Source organism: Mus caroli, unplaced genomic scaffold (assembly GCF_978045245.1).
Source record: "Mus caroli unplaced genomic scaffold, Mus_caroli_1 scaffold_19, whole genome shotgun sequence".
Taxonomy (NCBI): domain Eukaryota; kingdom Metazoa; phylum Chordata; class Mammalia; order Rodentia; family Muridae; genus Mus; species Mus caroli.
Window position 1 is genome coordinate 69,626,357 of NW_028227274.1, and position 21,764 is coordinate 69,648,120.

Here is a 21,764-nt window from a genome sequence, read left to right on the forward strand (position 1 = left end):
TTCCTTTGCATACCCCAAATTCTTCTCACTGGTGTTGCCCAAGCATATCATTATTTTATTTGCAAAAGATCTGTGGAGAAGCAACTTAGTATTCTGTTCACTGATTCTCTGAGCACAATTTTTAAAATTCTTTGGATAGCAATTCTCAGCTGAAGTTAGCATGGACACCAGGCTTCCAATAGGCAAGGAAAGATATTAATACAACCACAGCGAATCATGCTTTTCACATAAAATGGAATATTTAAACTCTGCTGGGTCTGACAGCGAGTGTGAAAGGAAGGAGAGATTGGGGAGAAGTTTATGTATGTGGTTGGGATGTTGGGAGGTATGGTTGTAAAAAGAACAGTTTCAATGAGAAGAGGTTGTGCACATTGTGGTAGGCTAAGTACTTCAGTGGACAGTCCTACCCCTTCCCCCGGATATATGGCTTATGTAACCAACACATCTAAAGTCTCAAGGAACTCAGAGAAGCTGTGCCCATAGCACACTGTGCGATCAATGTGGAATGAAACGAAGTGAAACAGGAGGTTCTGTATGAATATTAAGGATACTTTTGCAGCAACTGAAAGCAGCTAGATTGCAGAGCAGTCAGCCAAAAGACTTCCTAACCACCTAATCACTTAGGCCAGTGAAGGCAATAAATGACTCCTATAGAGGGAGTAATCCTATATTGGCTAGAAATTAGGTAGCTAGCCTGGGAGGATTTTCCTTCCTCCAGCTTCCTGACAAATGCCTTTTTAATGAAGTTTCTAACTCCTTGCTAGTTTGTGGGAGGGTATAAAAACACATCCACAAGCATGTGCATGTATTACTCAGACAGGAAGCTCTATGGGTCTGGAACCCTTCGGATTTACATCGAAACTACACTAAGAAGAAAATACCTCTGTGATCCTATAGACTAGATCCTTATACAGGATAAAGGCACCATGGAAGTGCTTCTAAATAGTATGTGGCTTAAAACTTGGGCATTTTATCCATAAAATCTCATATGTTGTCATGTCTAGCTTTTCACTGTTTTTTTACTAGATTGATATGACAAGATAAAATTAAGTAACTCTTAATGAATCCAACAGAAAGTGTCGTTTAGGAAATGTGACATAATCAATGAGGAAGATTGGATTAATGGTAATTTATATATTGCAGTTCATCAGGAAAACAAAAATCTCATTTTCAGGATATTGATGACGACTTAAGATAACTTGAGCTGAAGACAAGCTTTAATTTTGTGCTGTTTACTCTCTCTGAAAGATTCCTTTTAAATTCCAGGGAGGCTTTCCTGATGAGTAAGTCATAAATAATTACTACAAATATTGATAGCAGCAACAACAAAATATGCCTGTACCACTGTTAGGTCAGTCCAAGATGTTACCAAATGAAAAAAATGCTAGAGAGCTAAGGGAACCATTAGTAAGGACTGCTGATACCAGGCAGGTCGACACAAGTTTGAAGACTTACTGCTGTGGAATGATATTTAATGTGTTCAGTTAACTTGGTTGATTTCTCAAGCATTGGCTTACAGAAATAGAGGAGTGATTGGAATTTTGAACATGGTTGAAGTGAAGGACAGTCAATGTAAATATTCAAATTACTGCCCTATCCCAAAGGCCTCAGTTTCATTAAAGGAGAATTAAATGGATATAACTTATTCAACATTTATTGAATGCTTGCTACACAAAAGGCATAGCCCTCAATCCTCAGGAAAGGGGAAGTGTATAAAAAGATTTATTAACATTGTGTCCAGTGATGACAGCTAGTGTTGGTTCATTATATCTAAAGCTTAAATAATCCTATTCATGATTTGTAATTCACTCTCAGTTTAATGATTTAAGCACAACTTCATCCGTCTATTTCTATATAACACTGTTGGATTTTTCCTAAAAATGTATCTGCAAAAAAATGTGATATTTTATCAGTGTTGCATTAAGATCTTTGATAATTGAAAATTTAGAATCCTCAAATTATTTAGATGTAATAAACTAAATCTTCAAAGGTTGAAAGTTTGTGAGTCTTTCAGAGTGAATTTGAAAATAAGCTCAATTGTCTGTGAAGTCCCTGTCATTTGATCCCAAGACTGAAGCTGAGAAAGACAAACATGTTATGGCTGTCTTTAGGGAGTATGCAGATTCCTTTGTCCTTGATGCTAATGTCAGTGGTACCTGTGATGAGCTCTCAATACTGGAGAGACTCCTGCCAATGAAGATGCTGTTCAATGAATCACTAAATATTATGCATTTGAATTTATTGTATCTTTTCAGTTTTTCATTATGATTTTGTTGTCAGAGGCCAATTAAAATATTCTTTCTTTATTTTTACTGTGGTATAGTCCTTGTATGTGCATGTGTGTGTATGTGGGTGTGTGTGTGTACAATTAAGCTATATTAATGTTTATTTGATGTCCTTCACAGTGCATAGAGAGTATTTTCTATGTACAACAACTTTTGGCACCTAGAGAAGATGAATCATGTTGTGTTTTGATGCTAGAGTCTCCTCTTTTTTTTTTTTTTCCAGATTCAGGAAGGAGAGTAGGACATTAGTGTGCAGAGGACATTTAGAAAGTTGGATGTGGTAGCTGTAATCTCATCTCGAATCCATCTTTCCTGAATGGGCATTCAGAAGGTCTACACTATCTGTCCCCACAGAAATACATATGGACCATAATCTAAATCAAATGGGCAGACAGGTCTCCTGACAAATATTTACTGCACAGCCCTCCCAAGAATGCAGAGCACGGAGTTATCTTCTTGATCTTAGAATTGGTTTTCTGAGAATAATTCTGGGGGGTAATGACGAAAATTGCATCGATTTTATGTCTTGTACAACAGTGGATAAAGAAGATCCATTAATGCCACCTGAATACAATTTTACTGCCCAACACACAGATCACATTGAGATATATTTAAAACAGATGATTTGTCTTAGGCGAGATATGTGTGTGAGGGATCAATTTATCATGCAGGTGATAATTCTGCTGACTTTGAGCAAAGATATCAGGGCATCAAAAACCAGGAAACAGAACAATAACTAACACCCAAGAGTTCTCAAATACATATTAATAGAAAGCAGCTGCTCATTCTTTCCTAAGGTCTAATGCACTGTGTTTGAATAAACATAAAAAAAATTATTATCAAGTGAAGGGAAACATAACAGCTCCAGATGCAGCAGCAGCAGCAGCAAACGCCAATGTTCTCAGCACATGTGAGATCTGGTGTTGAATAAACCCTGGTGTGTTTCCTTCTGCAAAAGCTTCAGTTGCCTGTGCTTCTGTACACACTCTAAGAGCAATAATTTGCAAAGTAGGGAGGGTTTGGTAAACAACTCTGAGTTGCCTAGAGTGAGAACAGTGTGTGTATCCCTCTCTGTCCCTGTTAATCCTAAAAGATCATTGTTTTCTACTCTAATTATTGTCTCTATAACCTTTACTTTGAATGGAGTTGACTCTTACTAAGAAGAAGACAAATCAAACTAAAAATTAGGGTTAGAATCTCATGCATGAATGTGAAGGAAAGAATGGGAAACTCTGTGGTATTTGTTAGTCATGCCATCTGTACTTGAGGAACTTATATGGACCATTCCTTTATCCTAAACACTTGTTTTAGGTAGACATCTCTATTTAATTCTGAGTATAGATATCCTGACCCACACATGGGATATGGTTTCCTGAGAAACTGACAAAGGTAAGAAAAAAAGTTTACAAATAATGCATCCACCCCTATTTTATATATATATATATATACATATATATATATAATATATATATATATAATCAAAATATATATGTGTGTGTGTATAATTTATAAGCCATAATATAAATATTCATGCATGTATATATAAACATTCTATCACTTAGCCTCACTCTTGAAATTGAACAAAGAAAAGTGAGCCGTAATTTAAAATTAACCAAAGAATCCAATCAAACAAATATATATTTTGACCCCAGCCAAGCAGGTAAGTTTCTCCTTAAAAGATACCAAGTAAACAAAAGTCATAATTTCTGAATTTTACAAACCTAATGAGTCCATCTACCTTACTGGTTCCTGATGAAGGCTTGCTACCTGATCCTGATAACGTATATCATAACAAGTCATATTTCAAAATCCCAGCACTTTGTTACTTGTAATTATTATTAACATAAATTTAGATGCAGCCGTGATTAACAATTCAGTTGTTAACAGAACAGAGGAAAACTCAATGCTACTGGCATGGACTTTGGTGGTACTGTCTGGAGCTGTTTATTTCACTGGGTTTATGCCCCTCTGTCTCTAGCAATCTGATATAATAGCCATCAGAAGAGTCCCAGAAATCACTTTTAGATGCAGCCCTGTCTTTACCAAATTCTAAAGCATCATTCTGTTTTATAATATAGAAGGGCTTTCCTGAGTGACAGAATCTTCCAGAAGCTCATTTACCAGGCACTGATACTGCAGGAGATGAGCCATAGCCCTATGTAGTTCATAAAATAGAAACTGCTCTCAAAGTCCATAGAATGACTCTGAGAGCCTCTCCTCAGAGTACTATATGAGATTATCCCAAACATGGATTTGAAATGTGCTTGTGTTTGGGTGAAACTCTAAGTTACCCTGAGTAGGGATGGGGTTCATTCTTCTTTAAGGGAAAAGTGCTGAATAAAGACATTAAAGCATGCACATCCTGCCAGTGGATATAAATAATGAGTTTGTTGGAGTTTCTTCCCCCACATATCTTCTTGTATCCACCCATGCATTCAATAGGAGTTTCAGTCATGCTGTGAAATAGTTTCTTTTGATATTCAAACATTCAGTACTGTACAGGAACTCCTCAAGATAAAAAGTATACAACACAAAATAGCTTCCTACCCTTCCTGTTTAAGGCAAAGGATCCATAAACTAAGACAGCATGAGAAAAAAGAAATATCAGCCACTGATAGATTGGTTTTTCAGAGCCAGTTAGGAAGACTTGATTATCTCTGTCCTCATAAGTACATAGCAGGGACAGGCACTAGAGAGAGAATGAAGCCATGGGTTAGTCTCACTGCATTGGGTCAGATAGAACTATGTTCACAAAGGAGTTAAAGAAAAGGTTGATTCATCAGAAACCTCAAGACAGGCATGGACCTTTCCAGTTTCCATAGTGGGTGGGGTCAGATCTTTGTAAACAAAGAAATGCTTTGGCAGATGGAAGAGACTCAACTACCACGGAAAGAGTGTTTGTGATGGAAGAGAGCAACCTAGAGGAGATTTCCTGAAACAAAACACAAACCAACTAACAAACAAACAAACAAACAAACAAACAAAAACCCAAAACCAAACCAAACCAAACCGAAACAAAACAAAAAAGAAAGGAATGGCCTGTCTGCACATCTTGAAGACAAGTGTGGCAAGATTGGTGTAGAGTCATATTTCCTAATTAACACAAATGACAGCAAGCCCAGTCTCTGCTAAGGAGGTATGGAAGGCTGTAATGCTTAAAGTATGAGGGAAATGTCAGAGAAGGCACCCATGACAGAAGACTTTCAAACTTCTACCAGCGGTGGGTAATTATTCCCATAGACTTCTTATAGCTACAGTTCCCTCTAGAAAAATGGCATGTGAGCAGTAGAGAGAGTTGGTTGAGCCAGGGCTACTCTCAGCAGCCAGGTGTGGCCTATAGAAAAGTAACAGCTTTAAATTATGCAACCATTCCAATGCAGGTCTACTCATTCCCTGGGGGCCCAGAGGTACAGGAGTGGAAAACAGGATCATGCCTCCCTCCAGCTCACCCACCCCTGGCTCTGGGTAGGGCTAATAAGTTTGAGACAGATCCAATGAGTACATCAATGGAGGAGAAATCCACAGAAGAAGCCCTGAGGTAGAGCTCTAAAGTATGGAGGGAGAATGGCTTAGAGGGAATGGCAGAGGACTGTGGTGAGATAACTAAGCGAGTGCCTCCAAACTATGCTGCTATTATACCCAAGACTGTGGAGGAAGCAAAGGAATATAATTGACCAACATTTCCATACTGTAATAGACCTTGTTTATGTTTGACTCCAGTATCTTCTTTGTTGTGATCTGCAAGAATCACATTAAACTTGCTCAGAATGGATGACAATGGATTAAGATTTTCTTTATAAGCCCACTATTTGTTATGGGATAAAGGTTAAAGAAGTAACCTTGCCCTGCTCATCTTTTGGAAAAAAGTTTTATTATATAGATAATAAGACACTGACTCATAAATATTTTTACAGACCTAGAGTCTTGTTTAAGACACATGCAAGAACACCTTAAAGAATAACGAAAAAAAGATGTTTTCAGAGTCATTAACATTGTCAAAACATATAGCACCAGAGGTCAATTACCTCTCTATGAGTTTTGGCTAAGGAGGTGTTAGAGGCCTCCAAAAGATAAAGCTATTGCCACAGTTGTTAATTGCATCACACAACTGAATGAATGGACCCTATTGCTGAAGATCATATACATGTTACTTTCAGGACTTAGAGAAATAAGGGCAGGACTGGCCTGAAGTGCCTCTTCACTGTGAGCTAGATCCTGAAATGCCAGAAGTTACTATTAGTGGGTATTGGAGTGATACAGCCTGAGATTCCTATGAGTAAGCTGTGGTTCTTGAATTTTTGATCACAATGGAAGCTGCCCTTTCAACATGTATGTGTACTTTTGCCCATGGATGACTACTGTTATCAGCCTCAACTTATAACCACTGTTGAAGTGCCTGAGAACAAGGTGTTAGTGCTGTGGCAAGGCTTAGAGAGCATCAAGAAACAGGACTAGAACAAATGAGGAGTCTAATGAAGGGGTAGAGTGTTGTGTACTGGTTTTCTTTGAGATGGAAACCCTCTATCCTGGATCAAAGCTACTTAAGACAGGTAGTACACAACTTAAAATAACTTCAGCACATCCTTGAAATAGATCAGATTCATAGACTCCTCCATTCTCAAGACTATATAAGCAGAAAAGACTGCTGAGAATCACCCTGAGATGGCCAGAGTACAAAGGAGACTTTGAGTCAAGGATCCCATCACCCGATGAAATGAAGACAAGCTGGGCTGCCTGGAAAGGGCACTCTGCCACCTGTCAAGCTGCTGGCAGGCTGTGAAGTGTGCTCCAGGTTCTCAGCTTTTGTGATATGCCCCCTGCCCCCATGCCATGGTGGGTTTTGATAATGTCATTGCCTTTGAGTCATTTCTGCTCCTGTAAGTACATCACCCGTATTCTTGCAGGTAATTCCAGGAAAACTCATTGGTTCACCCTTTGGGAATTTCGGCACTTTTTATCTGCCCTGAACTCATTAAGAAAGGTGAATAGGGATGTGTGTGTGTGTGTGTGTGTGTGTGTGTTTGTGTGTGTATGAGAGAGAGAGAGAGAGAGAGAGAGAGAGAGAGAGAGAGAGAGAGAGAGAGAGAGAGATCACACTGGGAAAAGTCTGCCCATCAACAAGAGCATCTTCTGATGGAAGCATTAGAGACTACAGTGTCTATTGTAGACATGGAGATATTACTGCAAAGGGAAAAGTTAAATTGAGTGATTGTAACCCCTTTATCATTTTGAAAAGTTAAAATAAACCCTAATTTTAAAGTAAGCTATCATAATGGGACAAGGGGATTACTAGATACTTAACACCAGAAATATGGTGCGAGAGTTTTCACAGGGCACAGATAGAGAAGAGAGAGAGAAAGAGAGAGAGAGAGAGAGAGAGAGAGAGAGAGAGAGATTGATTAATTAGCTGAGTTTTGAAAGTTCTAGAAAATTAGTCCTTATATACTGTACCTAAAAGTTTCCTTAGAGTTTACTTTGGGGGAGACAGAGATCCACTTAGGGAATTTTGCACACATCCTATCTATTTGAGAAAGATTATGCTAATTAAGTATGAAGAGATTTAAAGAAGCTGTTTCAGTAAGTAGGGTGAGAATAATGGTAGCAACGGATCTGTAAAACAGACCATTTCATATATGAGTAGATTATGGCTTAGAAAGATGAATTTACTCAGGAGCACATTCTTAAGGAGCTGAGTCTGCCTAAATCCAAGCATAGTTTTTCAGTAGTACGTTAATAATTACAGGAACGAATGAAGAAGGAGGAAAATGAGCTAGATCACACTGAAGAGTTAATCCTGTGGCTATAGGAGCACTTAAGAATCTGTGATATTAAATACATCACCCGTATTCCTATAGTACATATCAAACAAGGTAGGCTTTGCAAGGAAAAAGAAATAATGTTTGCAATCATACAAGGCACTGCAGAAAGTGATCCTGTCCCTTGAGAAAGGCCATAACAGAGGCTAGCATTGTAGCACAACCTGTGCTGCCAGTAAAGGAGAATGTGAGGCAGGAAAATTATGAATCCTCAACATGTTTTGATTATCTTGTGCCCCAGATGTAAATTTGAAGACAAACAAAAACAATAGGATGAATGCATAACATGACATTAGAAGAGGAAAATCTAGACTTTGAAGAGAGAGTACCTCAGTGAGACTAAGGCTAATTCCTACATCAGATAATCTTTTCCTCCTCCTGTTCTCTCAAGCAAGAGATGCTCAGCATGACTGGCCACATGTGAGGGAGGTTTATATAGCAGTGGACCCAAGGAGCATACAGACTGTAGGGCCTAGTACAGTGGGTCTTTGAAGTGTTGAAAAGAAGGAACAATTTAGAACTACCGTAGTGGCTATTTCTGGTTATCAACTTGAGTATATCTAGAATGAACTACAATCCAGAATTGGAAGGCTCACCAGTGATCCTAATCTGGAGGCTGGGAGATAGAAGTTTCTGACCTGGATCTTGGCATGTATATCTTGAGGCACAGTGGCTATGAATTCTAGAAGATTAAGACATGGAGATCTCTGAGTTCAAGGTAATCTGGAATTAAAGGCGTGGTGGCACACACCTTTAATTTGGGCTACACCTTCTGCTGGAGACCTACATAAGGACATTAGAAGAAGGAAGATATTCTCTCTCTCTCTCTCTCTCTCTCTCTCTCTCTCTCTCTCTCTCTCTCTCTCTCTCTCTCTCATTTGCCTGCTTGCCTTGTGGGACTGAGCAACTGCTAGATCCTTGGACTTCAGTTCACAGCTGCTGCTGACCATTGTTGGGAGTTGCACTACAGACTGTAAGTTATCAATAAATCCCCTTACAATATAGAGACCACCCATAAGTTCTGTGACTCTAGAGAACCCTGACTAATACAACTACTATGTTAGAGAGAAATTAGAAAAACCTTTTCACAAGTTCATCTATCTGCCATAATACACTGCTCTGCATAGTGTTCCTTAGTTGTAGCCTGAACCTATCTTACAGTTTTGGTAATTTTCCCATCTTCTGGATTTCTAACTAACTCTTCATAAGATTTCCCTGAGCAGAACTCTACTAGTAGTTTTCCATTAAAGTTCTATTAATACCTTAGAGTCTAGCCTAAGTTTTAAGAAACCTTTTTCTTTACTTGAGCTGTCTATGTGTTCCATATGAAATGCTGAAATATCTGTTTTAATGAGAACACATGATTTGCATGTTTTCACTTTGGTCAGGAAGTGAAAGCTACATAATGCAGACTGCTTGAAAATGGTTCTGCATAACCTTTGCTTCTGGTGTGTTTCCGTTCCTAGCATCAAGCCAGCTCCATTACCATTAGTGAGTCCAGTTCTTCTCACAGTGCATTTCCACAATTTCAGTAAGTCTTTGGTTCCCATCCGTTTCAATTTTTTTCTATTCAGCATTTCATAAAGCTAGTGAAATTCAAGTTTATAATTTTATTTTTGTGATCACAACAAATAAGGAATGAGAGACATCAAAGAAACAAAGGTGGCTGCAATTAGAATCTTAGAATATTTCAAAGGTGACTACAATTTATTTTTACCTTTTATTGATAGTTTCCCCAGGTTATTGTTGTATTTATGGTTTTTAGCTGGATATATACTCTTACATTTTATTCATCTTCTGAGACCATATCTACTATTGATAGGTTTTTCAATCTGCACTTTTTGTTAGATAGGAAACCTTTTATTTTCTAGATGACTCAACTTACATAGACTCTCATGTCATTATTTAACTCAAAATACATTTAATAACTATAATACTAATTACTAAAATAACTGATAGAGATGACAATACAAATCTAGATAATCTTCTACATAAGGAGAATTCATAATCTGATCACTAAGCTAGGAATAGCAATAGAAAATTATTAGAAATGGGCAATATGAGTTGGGTATTCTAGACATCAACAAGAAGACAAAACAAACGGCAATGAAAGATACTGGAATATAATAGAATTGGGGGGGGGTTAAATCTAGAAGGAAGAGGAACTTGGATTAACTTTTTTGAGAAATAGAAAGTATTGCCCAGGTTGAGAGAACAGAATCAGGTACAGTAAATACCTTGTGGCTGTTTGATCTTATGACCTGACTTTAGTCTATATGGAGGAATAGTATTGTCATCAGGTTAGAAAATACAATTCTTGGTCATCATCATAAAGAAAAATGACTGAGTCTACTCTGAAACAGTCAATGAATTTACAAACATTTGTTCCTATGCACACCAATAAGTGTAGTCTTCATCCCTTGTGAAGAAATATTCTCTTTATAGTACACAACGACAACTATAGAAAACTAGAGCCAATCAAAATGGTGATCTTTGGAGCCCATCCCAGTCATACATCTAGAAAACACTCTTGAATCTAAGGCTAAGAGAACACTGCTAAAGAAGGGAAAGATTATCAGAGCCAAGGAAAAGGAGAGTTTGTTCTGAGACTGTGTCTATTTGTAACATCAGACTATATCCATAAAGTTTCGCAAACATGACTTCCCAATCAATCATGAGCTGAACAAGGATAACAACAATGCACATATCAGCTTGGGTGGGAAAGAGCCCACAAGGCCTCTACTATCCACAAAGAACTAGGCAAATGGGGAGAGTTGGGAGCGGTAGAGTGGTCTTCCCCAGTTAAGAGCACATCAACTGATTTTCCTGTCGCTAAGAGTCTTCCCTGGAAACACACATACAGGGGACATTATACAGACTGAACACATTATATTTAGTAATGTGTATGTATAGACATGTAAACATCTGCATGCAATGAAAAATAACGAAAAATTGAGCTTAGGAATTTGAATGCAAGTGGAGGGAGGGGCTTATGCGGTGTGGAAGAAAGAAAAAGGAGAAATATAATTTAAAAATTAAAATCTAAATACAAAGATTCTTTTGGTAAGAAAGCAAACAATTCCACCCAAAGATGCATCATGCAGAACTGATAGAAGCAGGCAGTCAGAGCCAGGAAGAGACCTTTCAAGAAGAACCATGGGAGTTAGTGATTCAGTAGGTATCATTAGAAGATCCTATGCAGGAATCATTCTTTGAGATCCTGTAAACAAAAGTGCCTGCCTAGCAGTCTGAGAGGGTAAAAAAATCTACATGGTTTTAATACATCCCTATGAGTGCTGAGTATGTTTCTGTCTTTCAAAGTTCCCTATTAGAACATAAAAACTCCTGAGAGGCTGACTTAGGCAGCTACTTGATTGCTTGCTGGGAACATGACAAGCACTTAACACTCTATTAAAAGCACATTACTCATTTTCCACCTTCTCTTCTTCTCCACTCATAATTTACAAAATTGCCAAATTTTGAACCTGGGAAAAACACAGGTGAGAATAGCATTCTCAAGTGGGTGTAGCAAGTGGTTGAATAATAAACTGGGTCGAAGTTATTCACAACAATAAGGTAGAAAGAGGCTTTAATTTTCAATTAGACTGCTCCCATCAGAAGGTGTGAAAGGTTTCAATTTTTCAAACAGAAGCTTGGCTGTTATAGTCTGAACCCTACCAAGCCTGTATTATATTAACTAAATTCAAGCTTGACTACATTACCTTGATAACCCTAGTTGCCTGAAATTTGAAACAATTAAATCTCTGTTTAATCCATGAGATTCAGACAGCCAAGGTGTAAAATGGCAGGTGTGGTATCAAGAACGTTACAAGAATACTCCTATTGAGGGAAACTGAGTCTTTTAAAGGAGATGAAATTACAGTATTGTCACAAGGTTTAATATTCTTGATAGCAAAGTTAGATTCAATGAATTTGATTGCATTTCCATAAATTACACAGTGGTGTTAAGCAAAGAGTTGTAGGTAGCTTGGGCATGTATTCTTATCTAACTAGTTACACCCTGTGAACTTTTGATTAAGACTTAGGTCCTCCTTATATGATTTTTTTCTAACTATAAAGTTGTCATGAGAAAACATGGAAAAGCTATTCATAAGTTTTTGTTATGCAAAATTGTTATTGTCAAGTTGTTTTAAAAATTCTAGTATCAGTACAAAAACAAAGGAATCTTAAAGATAATTTGCAAGACACCATTTTTCAGATGGAGATGCTGAGAAATGATAATTCTCATCCCCACAGTCACACAGCAGGTCCCAATATTAGGGCTGGGCTGCAATTTAAGGGCTCTGATTCCATTCCAATCTCAGAGCACACACTGAGTGACTACTGATGGGCGAAGCCAGGAGACTTATCAATAATTGTTAAAATTCTGAGGATCTCGTCCACCTTTCCTTAAACTGAAACTCGGGTTCAGATGGTCCTTCTTTATCTGAATCTGAAAACTAACTTCCAAATCTTATTTCTCTGGACTGAGTGTCTCAGGCTAATCCTCTCCCAGACCACAGAGAATTAGAGACACTTGAAAGTTCCAGGAATGAGCACTTTCTTTGTAGTCCACTTAGGTAAGTCTCTATCCACTGTAAGTCACGTTGGTCTTGCCATTCTACCCTGGCATCTACCTTAGCCTACTATTCTGTCATCACACTGGTTAGGCATGGGCATACACTGAAATCATAATCAGACCAATTTTTATTTTAATTTTTTCCATCTAGGTAATTTCTTTTATTAAAAAAAAAAAACCTTCACCCATCAGCAAAGCAAATAAGCCATTCTTTTTAAGCATGACCTAAAACCTCAGAGTGCATCTTAGTCGCAGAGCTTCTGCCTAGCCTGTTCACAGTTCTGGCTATCGAACGTTATTTCACTGTTTCCCTATGCATCCTGTAGACATGTTGCCATCATGTCTATCATCCTTGAGAATGTAATATCCAAAATGAGTTCAAGACTACCCAGTACCTTCCCCTTTCAAAAAGGACTTTCCAAACTGTATTAACAGGCCAAGTACAGAGCCAGATAAGGAAGCTGGCTGACTAAACAAGTAAAAGCAGTTTTAGAGGTCAAAATGATTAAGCCTACAGCTGCCAAAATAATATTAGCTGTTCTCAGAGAACTAACCATAACAAAAATAACAGTTCTCAGAAGAATTGTCCTGCCCCCCCACCCCATACTGAATTCTGAGAAAGACCATAAACCCCCCTGACCTTGCTAGGATTTCCTGTGATTTTAATAGTTGTGACATTAATAACTGACCCATAAGTTCAAAATGTAATATTGCTTTGCTGATCAAATCATAAAAACCCACCATGGACGGGGGGCAGGTAAAGTGAGTCACTAGGCCAAAGGGTTACTTAGTCACTATACAAACCAACCAGTGCCTGAAAGGGTTACTTGCTACACCGTGTTGCTCAAATCTTCCCCTTACAAAGATATAAAAAGTGTGTTCTTTCTTTGTTCTGGGTCTCTCCTCTGGCTTGTGTGCTGAGAGGGGAGGCCCCAACATATTAGATCAATAAAAATCCTCATGCGGTTTTCAGTGATGGCGGTCTCTGTGGCCTTTGTGAGTGAAGGTCTTTTGATGAACTCCAACAAGAATAATAGAAAGCCAGAAACTCAGCCAAGCAGAAAGTATCTGAAAGAGTCTGCATTGGTCCTGCATCCCATGACTGATACTAAAGCATCAAGTTTCAGCTGGGCTAGGTGCATTGCCTCCCACTGAAGCCAGGCAACTCATCCCAGCAATGAGAAATAAATCCAAAAGCAAGCAACAGAGTCAGAGACAGTCCCTACTTTAATTTTTAGGAAACCCATATGAAGAACAAGCTGCTACATATGTATAGGGGGCCTTGGTCCAGCCCGTGCAAACGTTTTATACATAGGGAGCACAGATTTGGGGTCACTCTTGGAAATGGGAAGTGAAATCCTTAAAAGAATTATTCATAGGAAACTCTAAGGTTTAATCTTATTTCAGAAAAATAAAATTTCCATGCTTTTAGCAGCAATAAGCCAGACATTGTGGAGTCAGAGAGAAGCATTTGGCTTCCACTGTTGTCAAAAATGGTCTGTGTGGATTGGGGCAAAAGACTTATTTTCTTGGTCTATGAACTAGAAAGATAATTAGCAAAGGAGTGAATTAAATTCCTGTTTCAATATGAGTACTAGGTTTTTGTGAGTATGTAGCGTTTTACACACACACACACACACACACACACACACACACACACACAGCTGCTGCGGGATGGCTTCTGTATCCCCTCTGCTTGCCTTGCAAGCATGAACATTGTCAGGACTCAGGGGTTCTAGACAATCACCTGGGGCTTCTACCTCAACTCTAAGGGACAGATAACTTTCCTGTTTAATTTACCAAACATTTGGTACTGGCAACCCAAGATAACCTACATAGTAAAATTAGCATGATCCCAGTGTTTCATTAACAAGATTATTAGTTGGAAAGTCACTCATGGATATATAAAAAGGAAGGACCATATTAAAAAAAATACCAGCAGATCCACATGTTTATGGGTCTTTCATGCAAGCAGGAGGAAAGTACATACTTTCCTTGGATTTTGGTTTAAAAACAGAACTTATGAAACATCATATTTTTGGGTTCGAAACTTGGCCTTCCTACTCAGTAGCTGTGTTTCTACAGGCAAATTATTTAGCATCGTTCTAAGCTTCAGATTATTTATTGCTGAAATGGAGATAATAATAGTATCAGTCTCAGCAGTGTTACGAGAATTAAATGAATCAACCATCCATTCTTAAAATCGTTCCTGTTGGAAAGGTTTCATGGAGTTTAATTAAGCATTCTACACACCCACGTAGAGATGTGATAGGGCTCTTGTCTATCCTGGGCACACACTTTATGGAATCTCTGTCACTACCTCCCTTTCTCTCTCCATGAAACTTAACTCAGAGTCACGGTCAAACAATTGGTCACTTGAACATAGAAAATCCCTGGAAATAATTAGAAAATGAATCAAGGGAGGAGTACAGAAGGGAATTACACAGCAGATCAAGATTAAACTGAAGAAAACACTGCATTTAATCTACTGGTGCACAAGGGTTGAGAATTGTACAATGTGTGGAATCTTCATACAAGTCTTAGTGTTATGTCAAACTCTTACTATTTCTTTGAAGAAATCCCACTCTTCTTACCCCAAAAAAACTCACTCTTATTCTGAAAACTATTTTTTTCCCCTTATGTTCTCCATAACACGTCTTAAGTTCCAAGAACAAGTAATTGTGACAAGAAACTGCCAGGGTGTTTTTTAACAACAATCAAAAACGTTTCTTATGTTTTCTTCTACAAATCAACCTCTGGCTTCTCAATTTAGGACTATTATTGCCAGGGTAATCCTGATTTCAACTACCCAATTTTCTCTAAGAGTGAGAGTTTTGTTTTTTGGTTTTTTGGTTTTTTTTTTTTTTGATAATTCCATATGTATTTTATCTTACTAACCTCCTCCTTCTCTCCCTAACTGCTCCAGACCAATGTCCACTGCTCCACTACACCATTGTCTAGTCTTTTTCTTTTTTAAATAATCCACCAATTACAATTTATGCTGCCCATATACTCATGTATATAGTACCACCCACTACAGTGTGGTTCCCGTACCAAGGGTCACACTCTTAAATAGAACTGAGTCTTCTTCCTCTAATAGCCAGCCATAGCTCCTCAGTTGGGAGAGGGGTAAGCCCCTCTAAACTCCATGCAAGAATGTAGACTGGCTTAGTATTTTATCTCATCAAAAATTCACTTCCTCTTACATTATTTAACAGGGACAGAAGTCTATCAATGTTTAAGATGAAAATTATTCAACTCATTTGCTCCTTGCCTAGAATGGAAACATTTAGACCCCCTTCGATCATGACTTCCAACAGGCTTAATGTTCTGTAATCTGTAATATTTCTGAAGTGCTTAGTCATCAACACAAGTGACTGATGTTGTTTATAACATGCTTTGGGTGGCCAACACATTTTATGTGCTGTCTTTGTAAACATCTGAAGATATCACCAACACTAACTTAGCTTCACCAACCCTTTCAGTTTAATGAGTGACTTGAAGGAAAGTGACTTAAAATGTTGAGCTTTTCATGTTTACTGTGTTTGAAAAAGGCACCAAATAGCATATGTAGAAGAATATTTCTAATTAATATTTAATGGGTAAAAAACATGTGAATAAGTATATTTCATTTCATGGACTCAACCAGGGTAATAAAACTTGAGGTCACTTCACTTTTAGCAAATGACTTAATCTCATTGATTTTGTCAAAATCTGAACAAGATTCAATGACAAGTAGAGGCAATCTGGTCTGAAAGGTGGGGGATCATTTATTTATTTAAATAAAAAACTATGTATCAGATTACTTAACATAATAGGAAGCAAAAAAATAGGTGTGCAATTCAGTGGATAGTATGTCCTTAGCATCTATGAGACCTAGGTTCTCCAGCACAATAAATTAAAAATATGTAATAATATTAAGCAGAAAAGCTAACTAAAAACTAATTAGAAAGACAAGTAAGTTAGAGTCTAAGAAGATTGGAGATTTGAGATGCGGTATCATGTAAGTGGCTAATGTAACAGCTAGTGAAATTATTCAAAAATGTATATGGATTTTCTTATTTGATATATATGAATGAAATATATTCATATATAGGAATATATTTATGAATATATGAAATATGTATGACTATACATGACATATATGTACAGATATATATGAAATATATCTATCATTATATATGAAATAACAAAAAAATATGTATCCAATATATATATATGGTCCAAATTCAAATAAAATTTAAGAGTTCTTGGTCTATGGGTTCTATGGGAGTTCTAATTTCTTTTCAGAAGAGAACATTATATGAGGCATTTTTAATTATCTCATAACTGAAATAACTAGAGAGCCTCTAACTAATTGTTCTGGGTTTGTACTTTGCCATCTCTAGTATTTCATTTACTTAGGGATAAATATGCTAAGCGACATTATCACCATGAATATAATTAAAGCTGTTCATCTCTAGTAGATATGGCTCATAAAAATCCTCTCCCCCAATGGAAACAACGAGGAGTAGCAACACTCATTTATGAAAATCTTGACTTTGGACCGACATTTCTAGAGTATCCCTTCTATTATTCCATATGAAATTATAGTCACATTGTATTAAATAGAAATGTTCCACAAGAAACCAGAAAAACAAAACAAACAAAAACGAGAATCTATGGGGGGGGGGGACACAACACTCCTCAGTATGGAAATCTTCTGCCATTACTAAGAGTAACACACAGATGGTCACCATCTGTCACACAGAGCTGCTGTCAGGAAGAACACTTCTTTAACCTCACACCTTGTTGCTTGGGAGCCTTAGAGTGGGTTGGTTTGGCTGGTGATGGCCTGTTCTGATGTACAAAGAAAGGAAGTAATTACTGTAGAACCTGAGAGCACAACAGGGACACAGGGAATTTCAAGGACTCCCAACCTCCCAGCCAAAGAATGGAACCCCACCCCCGCCCCATGAAACTCAACTCTCCTTTTCCTGCTTAGAATCATATCAACTGTCTTTGGTGTAAAGATAATGTAGTACTAGTTTATCAATCAGTCTACAAATTATGTTAATAGAAAATTCTTCCCAACATTTGAAGGATGATTTGTGTTTATCTCCATTTTTCATTGTGTGAAGCCATTGCTGATTTTCAATCAGATTTTAGGAGAGAGAGAGAGAGAGAGAGAGAGAGAGAGAGAGAGAGAGAGAGAGAGAGAGAGAGAGAGAGAGAGAGAGAGAGAGAAATTTTAAAATATTTTAAATTATACCATCACCTGATCTGTCATTCATGAGGTGAAAGACTTTGGGATTCAAAATAGTGATAATGCCCTAAAAAGTTAACTCAACTTTGTTTTTATTTATTATAAGAATCTCACGGCAGAGGAGAAGCACTCGTGATTTATGTAGCACGGCAGAACTTTAATCCACAGCTCAGGAAAGGGTGGAAGAGCAGCTTGAAAATTATGCTGAGCTTAATTATACTTAATGTGAATTATTCAGAAGTGCAGACAGAGACTAAAAATTTATTTCATACAAAGAAGCTTGACATTTTAATTGGTCCTTCAGAATAGAGACAAAACAATTTCCTCTCAAGAAAATTTACATCTTCCCCTATCAGACCCACAGCCTCAGCCAAGCAGAACTTCATTAACAAGATTAATCATGCCACTGTCTGCTCCATCAGGTGTATGGCCCAGGTGAAAGGGGGAATACAAAGTAATGATTGACATTTTCAATAGCTACAACTGCTCGAAAGGAGAAAACAACAATAGACTACACCCACCGTACCTTGGTCATTAGCCATTTTGTCAGGGTGTTCCACTGTAAGAGAGAAAAAAATAAATTATATTATTACCATTTAGAATTCCTTATGAGAAATCTGGCTTCTCGTGTCCAAAATTTTGTCATCATTTTTTTTCTTTTTTGGGGGGCGGGGGAGGGGGGAATAATCAGTCAGAGGTGGCAAACTCCTGAAAAATAATATTTTTGCTGAGTAAATATTTTGTAAAATGTAGTTGTCATGTCTTTCTAAATATAAACTCATTTTGCAATTTTAATTAAAATGGGGTTGATTGTAAAATGAATGGGTAGTGCTACCAATTTATGTTTATTGTAAGTAAGCTGCAAGAGCTATTTATGATATGTATTTAATATATAGAAACATATATATGTATATATTAAAGGAAAATAACTTCGACTATAAATCTAGACACTTCCTAAAGAATTGAGCAAGCTAGTGAGATATACTGATGATGACTGTGCTATTTGATCTGAGGCCTGCCTGGTAAAGTTGGCTCTTGATTTTTGTTCACAACTGCAAAAGAGTAATGAATAATTACTGGTCACAAATTTTTAGTTTTTAAATAAAAACTCATCCCCTAAAATCTTAAAATTTGACTTCATTTGACTTCATTTCCTTAAACAAAAGACACTAAATACTAAAATAATACTATCATGATTCTCATAGAAGTCTTAAGGATCATGACTCTAGCTGCATATGTATCAAAAGATGGCCTAGTCGGCCATCACTGGAAAGAGAGGGCCATTGGACTTACAAACTTTATATGCCCCAGTACAGGGGAACGCCAGGGCCAAAAAGTGGGAGTGGGTGGGAGGGAGGGTATGGGGGACTTTTGGGATAGCATTGGAAATGTAAATGAGGAAAATACCTAATAATATATATATATATATATATATATATATATATATATAAAGAAGTTTTAAGGAATTTTTGGCCAATCTCCTCCTTTGTGTGTCTCCATTCATTATAATTATTTTGTGCATACATGAATTTCTTTGAATGTTGTGGGTTTGGGGCCTAATTAACAAACTTGTATGCAAAAGCTCACTTGCTTCTTGTATACACTTTATTTAAATTTACAGTATATTTTGTTTTCAGATGGAGAAGAGGCATATTTATAAATAGTAATTTAGGGTGCCCAGAGGATATATCATACTCTATTGGGAATTCATCACTGAGCACTCTGCTCTTCTGGGCATAGGAAATGACACTCTCCATCTATAGAAAACTTGTGTGGTATACATCATGTGAGTGAGTGCCTCTCGTTCCCAGTGTATCACAGGTGTGATCGCTATTCTCAGTTTTCAGCTTGACTATATTTGGAACTAAGCAATACCCAAGTGACTAGTAAGAGATTGTTTTCTTGAATGAATCCTTTGAGGTGGGAACACCTACCCTAAATCTGATTATTTTGAGGTGGGAAGTTCCAGTTTAGGTCTGGGCCATAGCTGCCATATACAGTGTATATTTAAAAAAATGGGAAAGAAGGAGGCATTTGCTCTTTGTCTGTTTGCCCTCACTATTCCTTCAGTGGGAATAGAAATCCCTTCATCAGGTTTCTTCTGGCGTATACTGAAGACCATTCGAGACTTCCAGCCTTATGGATGGAACCATGACTGGCTTATTGGGTTTTCCATCAGGAGACAGCTATTGTTGAAATAGTTGGGCCGTTACTTGAAAGTCACACCAATAAATTATACATATATATATATATATATATATATATATATATGAGATTTATAATATATATGTGTGTCTACACACACACACACACGTATATATGATCTTATGTTTATATCACTTATTATACTATAGATGAGAAATACTACATATAGTATGTTATTATATATAATACTCTTTTAATTTTATTTCTTTGAAGAACCCTAATATAAGAGATGAACACACTGTAAATTTTTCTGGTCATAATAAACACAGAAACATACATCTTGCAGTGCTTTAACAATTTGAGAGTTTCTAAATAGAAGTCTGTGAAGGACATGGGGAAAGGAGGGGTAAGTTTGCAAATTCCTATATGGTCACAAAATAAGGTAAAACACTACTTTAATTAAAACTTCAGAGACCCAATTAGACATATCCTACACATATGTATTATTATATATGTTCTTTAATTTATCAATAATTACTTATCAAGTCTCTTAAACCCCTCTGGCTGCTTATTAATAGCAAAAGACAAACTCAAATCTCAAGTAGAAAATGATACTACTTTACCAAAGAATGAGGTATGAAGACACCTGCCTGGGGTGTGATTGGCAGTGAAATATTTACCCATTAGCTAAGAGACTACAAGAAGTTTCCTCAGCTTCAGGAAAACATCTAAACCTTTCTCTCTGTCAAACAAGCTCACATACTGCCTTATGCTTCTAAGCAGCTTTTGAAACTGAAAATCTTAAATTTAAGAAATTCCTTGAATTTTGTCTTTGCTGTAGCTGTGGTTCACTGAGACATCAAATCTTTCATGATGTAGTTTATTGGTGTTAAACATTTGTCATTTAAAGTGATATAGAAAATACATTTTTATCTAACTTTAATAAAGATAGGTAGTATTGGTTTTTTGTGAGTAATTTAAAATATGCCAGACATGAAAAAAAAATCATTTTACAGTGTGAACAAACTTTATTCACAAAATGATTAAGGACAATGTCAAATCAGTGTATTAGATCAAATGCTTCATAATGATATTGTAGACAATTATAAAAGAAAATTAGGAGCTTGTCTCCAGTTTAGAAAATGGTTACCAATGATATTAGGGAAGTTGAAGTAAACAGTAACAAATGACATATTAACTTCATTAAATATCCTACAGAATGGCTATCAGTGTGGGCCAGTATATCCTACTCATCAATCTACAATATAAAACAGTCAGATTTTTAAAATCACTGTAAACCTTCACTGGCATCTCTTGTCTCGCACACATCGTGAGCATGAAATTAATTTGGCACATGCCTATAGATAGAATGTAGGCATTTGCAAACATTATCTAGTTATATTCTGTGCTTCTAGGAAATGAACCACTGGCTGCTTTTCAATTGCTCATGAAGCAAAACCTGCATTTGACACGGTGTCCTAAAACCCTGGGCAAAACCCAGCTCATTTCTACCTCACCTCCCTCCTAACTACGAGTGTGACATGACGACCTGTCACGCAGGCTTAGGATGAATGCTTGCTTGTGCCTTTTTGGCAAAATTTCAGGTAAGCTGCTAATAAAATCCAGCTTTTGAATAGCTTACTCATGAGAATTCAAAAGTCCACTATGTATTAGCATATCTTCTTAATGCACGG

The 21,764-nt window shown here is 37.1% G+C and overlaps 1 protein-coding gene across 1 annotated transcript in view; it reads right to left on the reverse strand.

The window, feature by feature from the left end:
• Positions 1–21,764, reverse strand: part of Dcc (DCC netrin 1 receptor) — a 1,083,530-nt gene that overhangs the window by 83,645 nt on the left and 978,121 nt on the right. Inside the window, exon 21 of the mRNA XM_021150630.3 lies at positions 18,452–18,484. Within this exon, the coding sequence (XP_021006289.1) occupies positions 18,452–18,484 (33 nt within the window). The remainder of the gene's footprint in view (positions 1–18,451; positions 18,485–21,764) is intronic.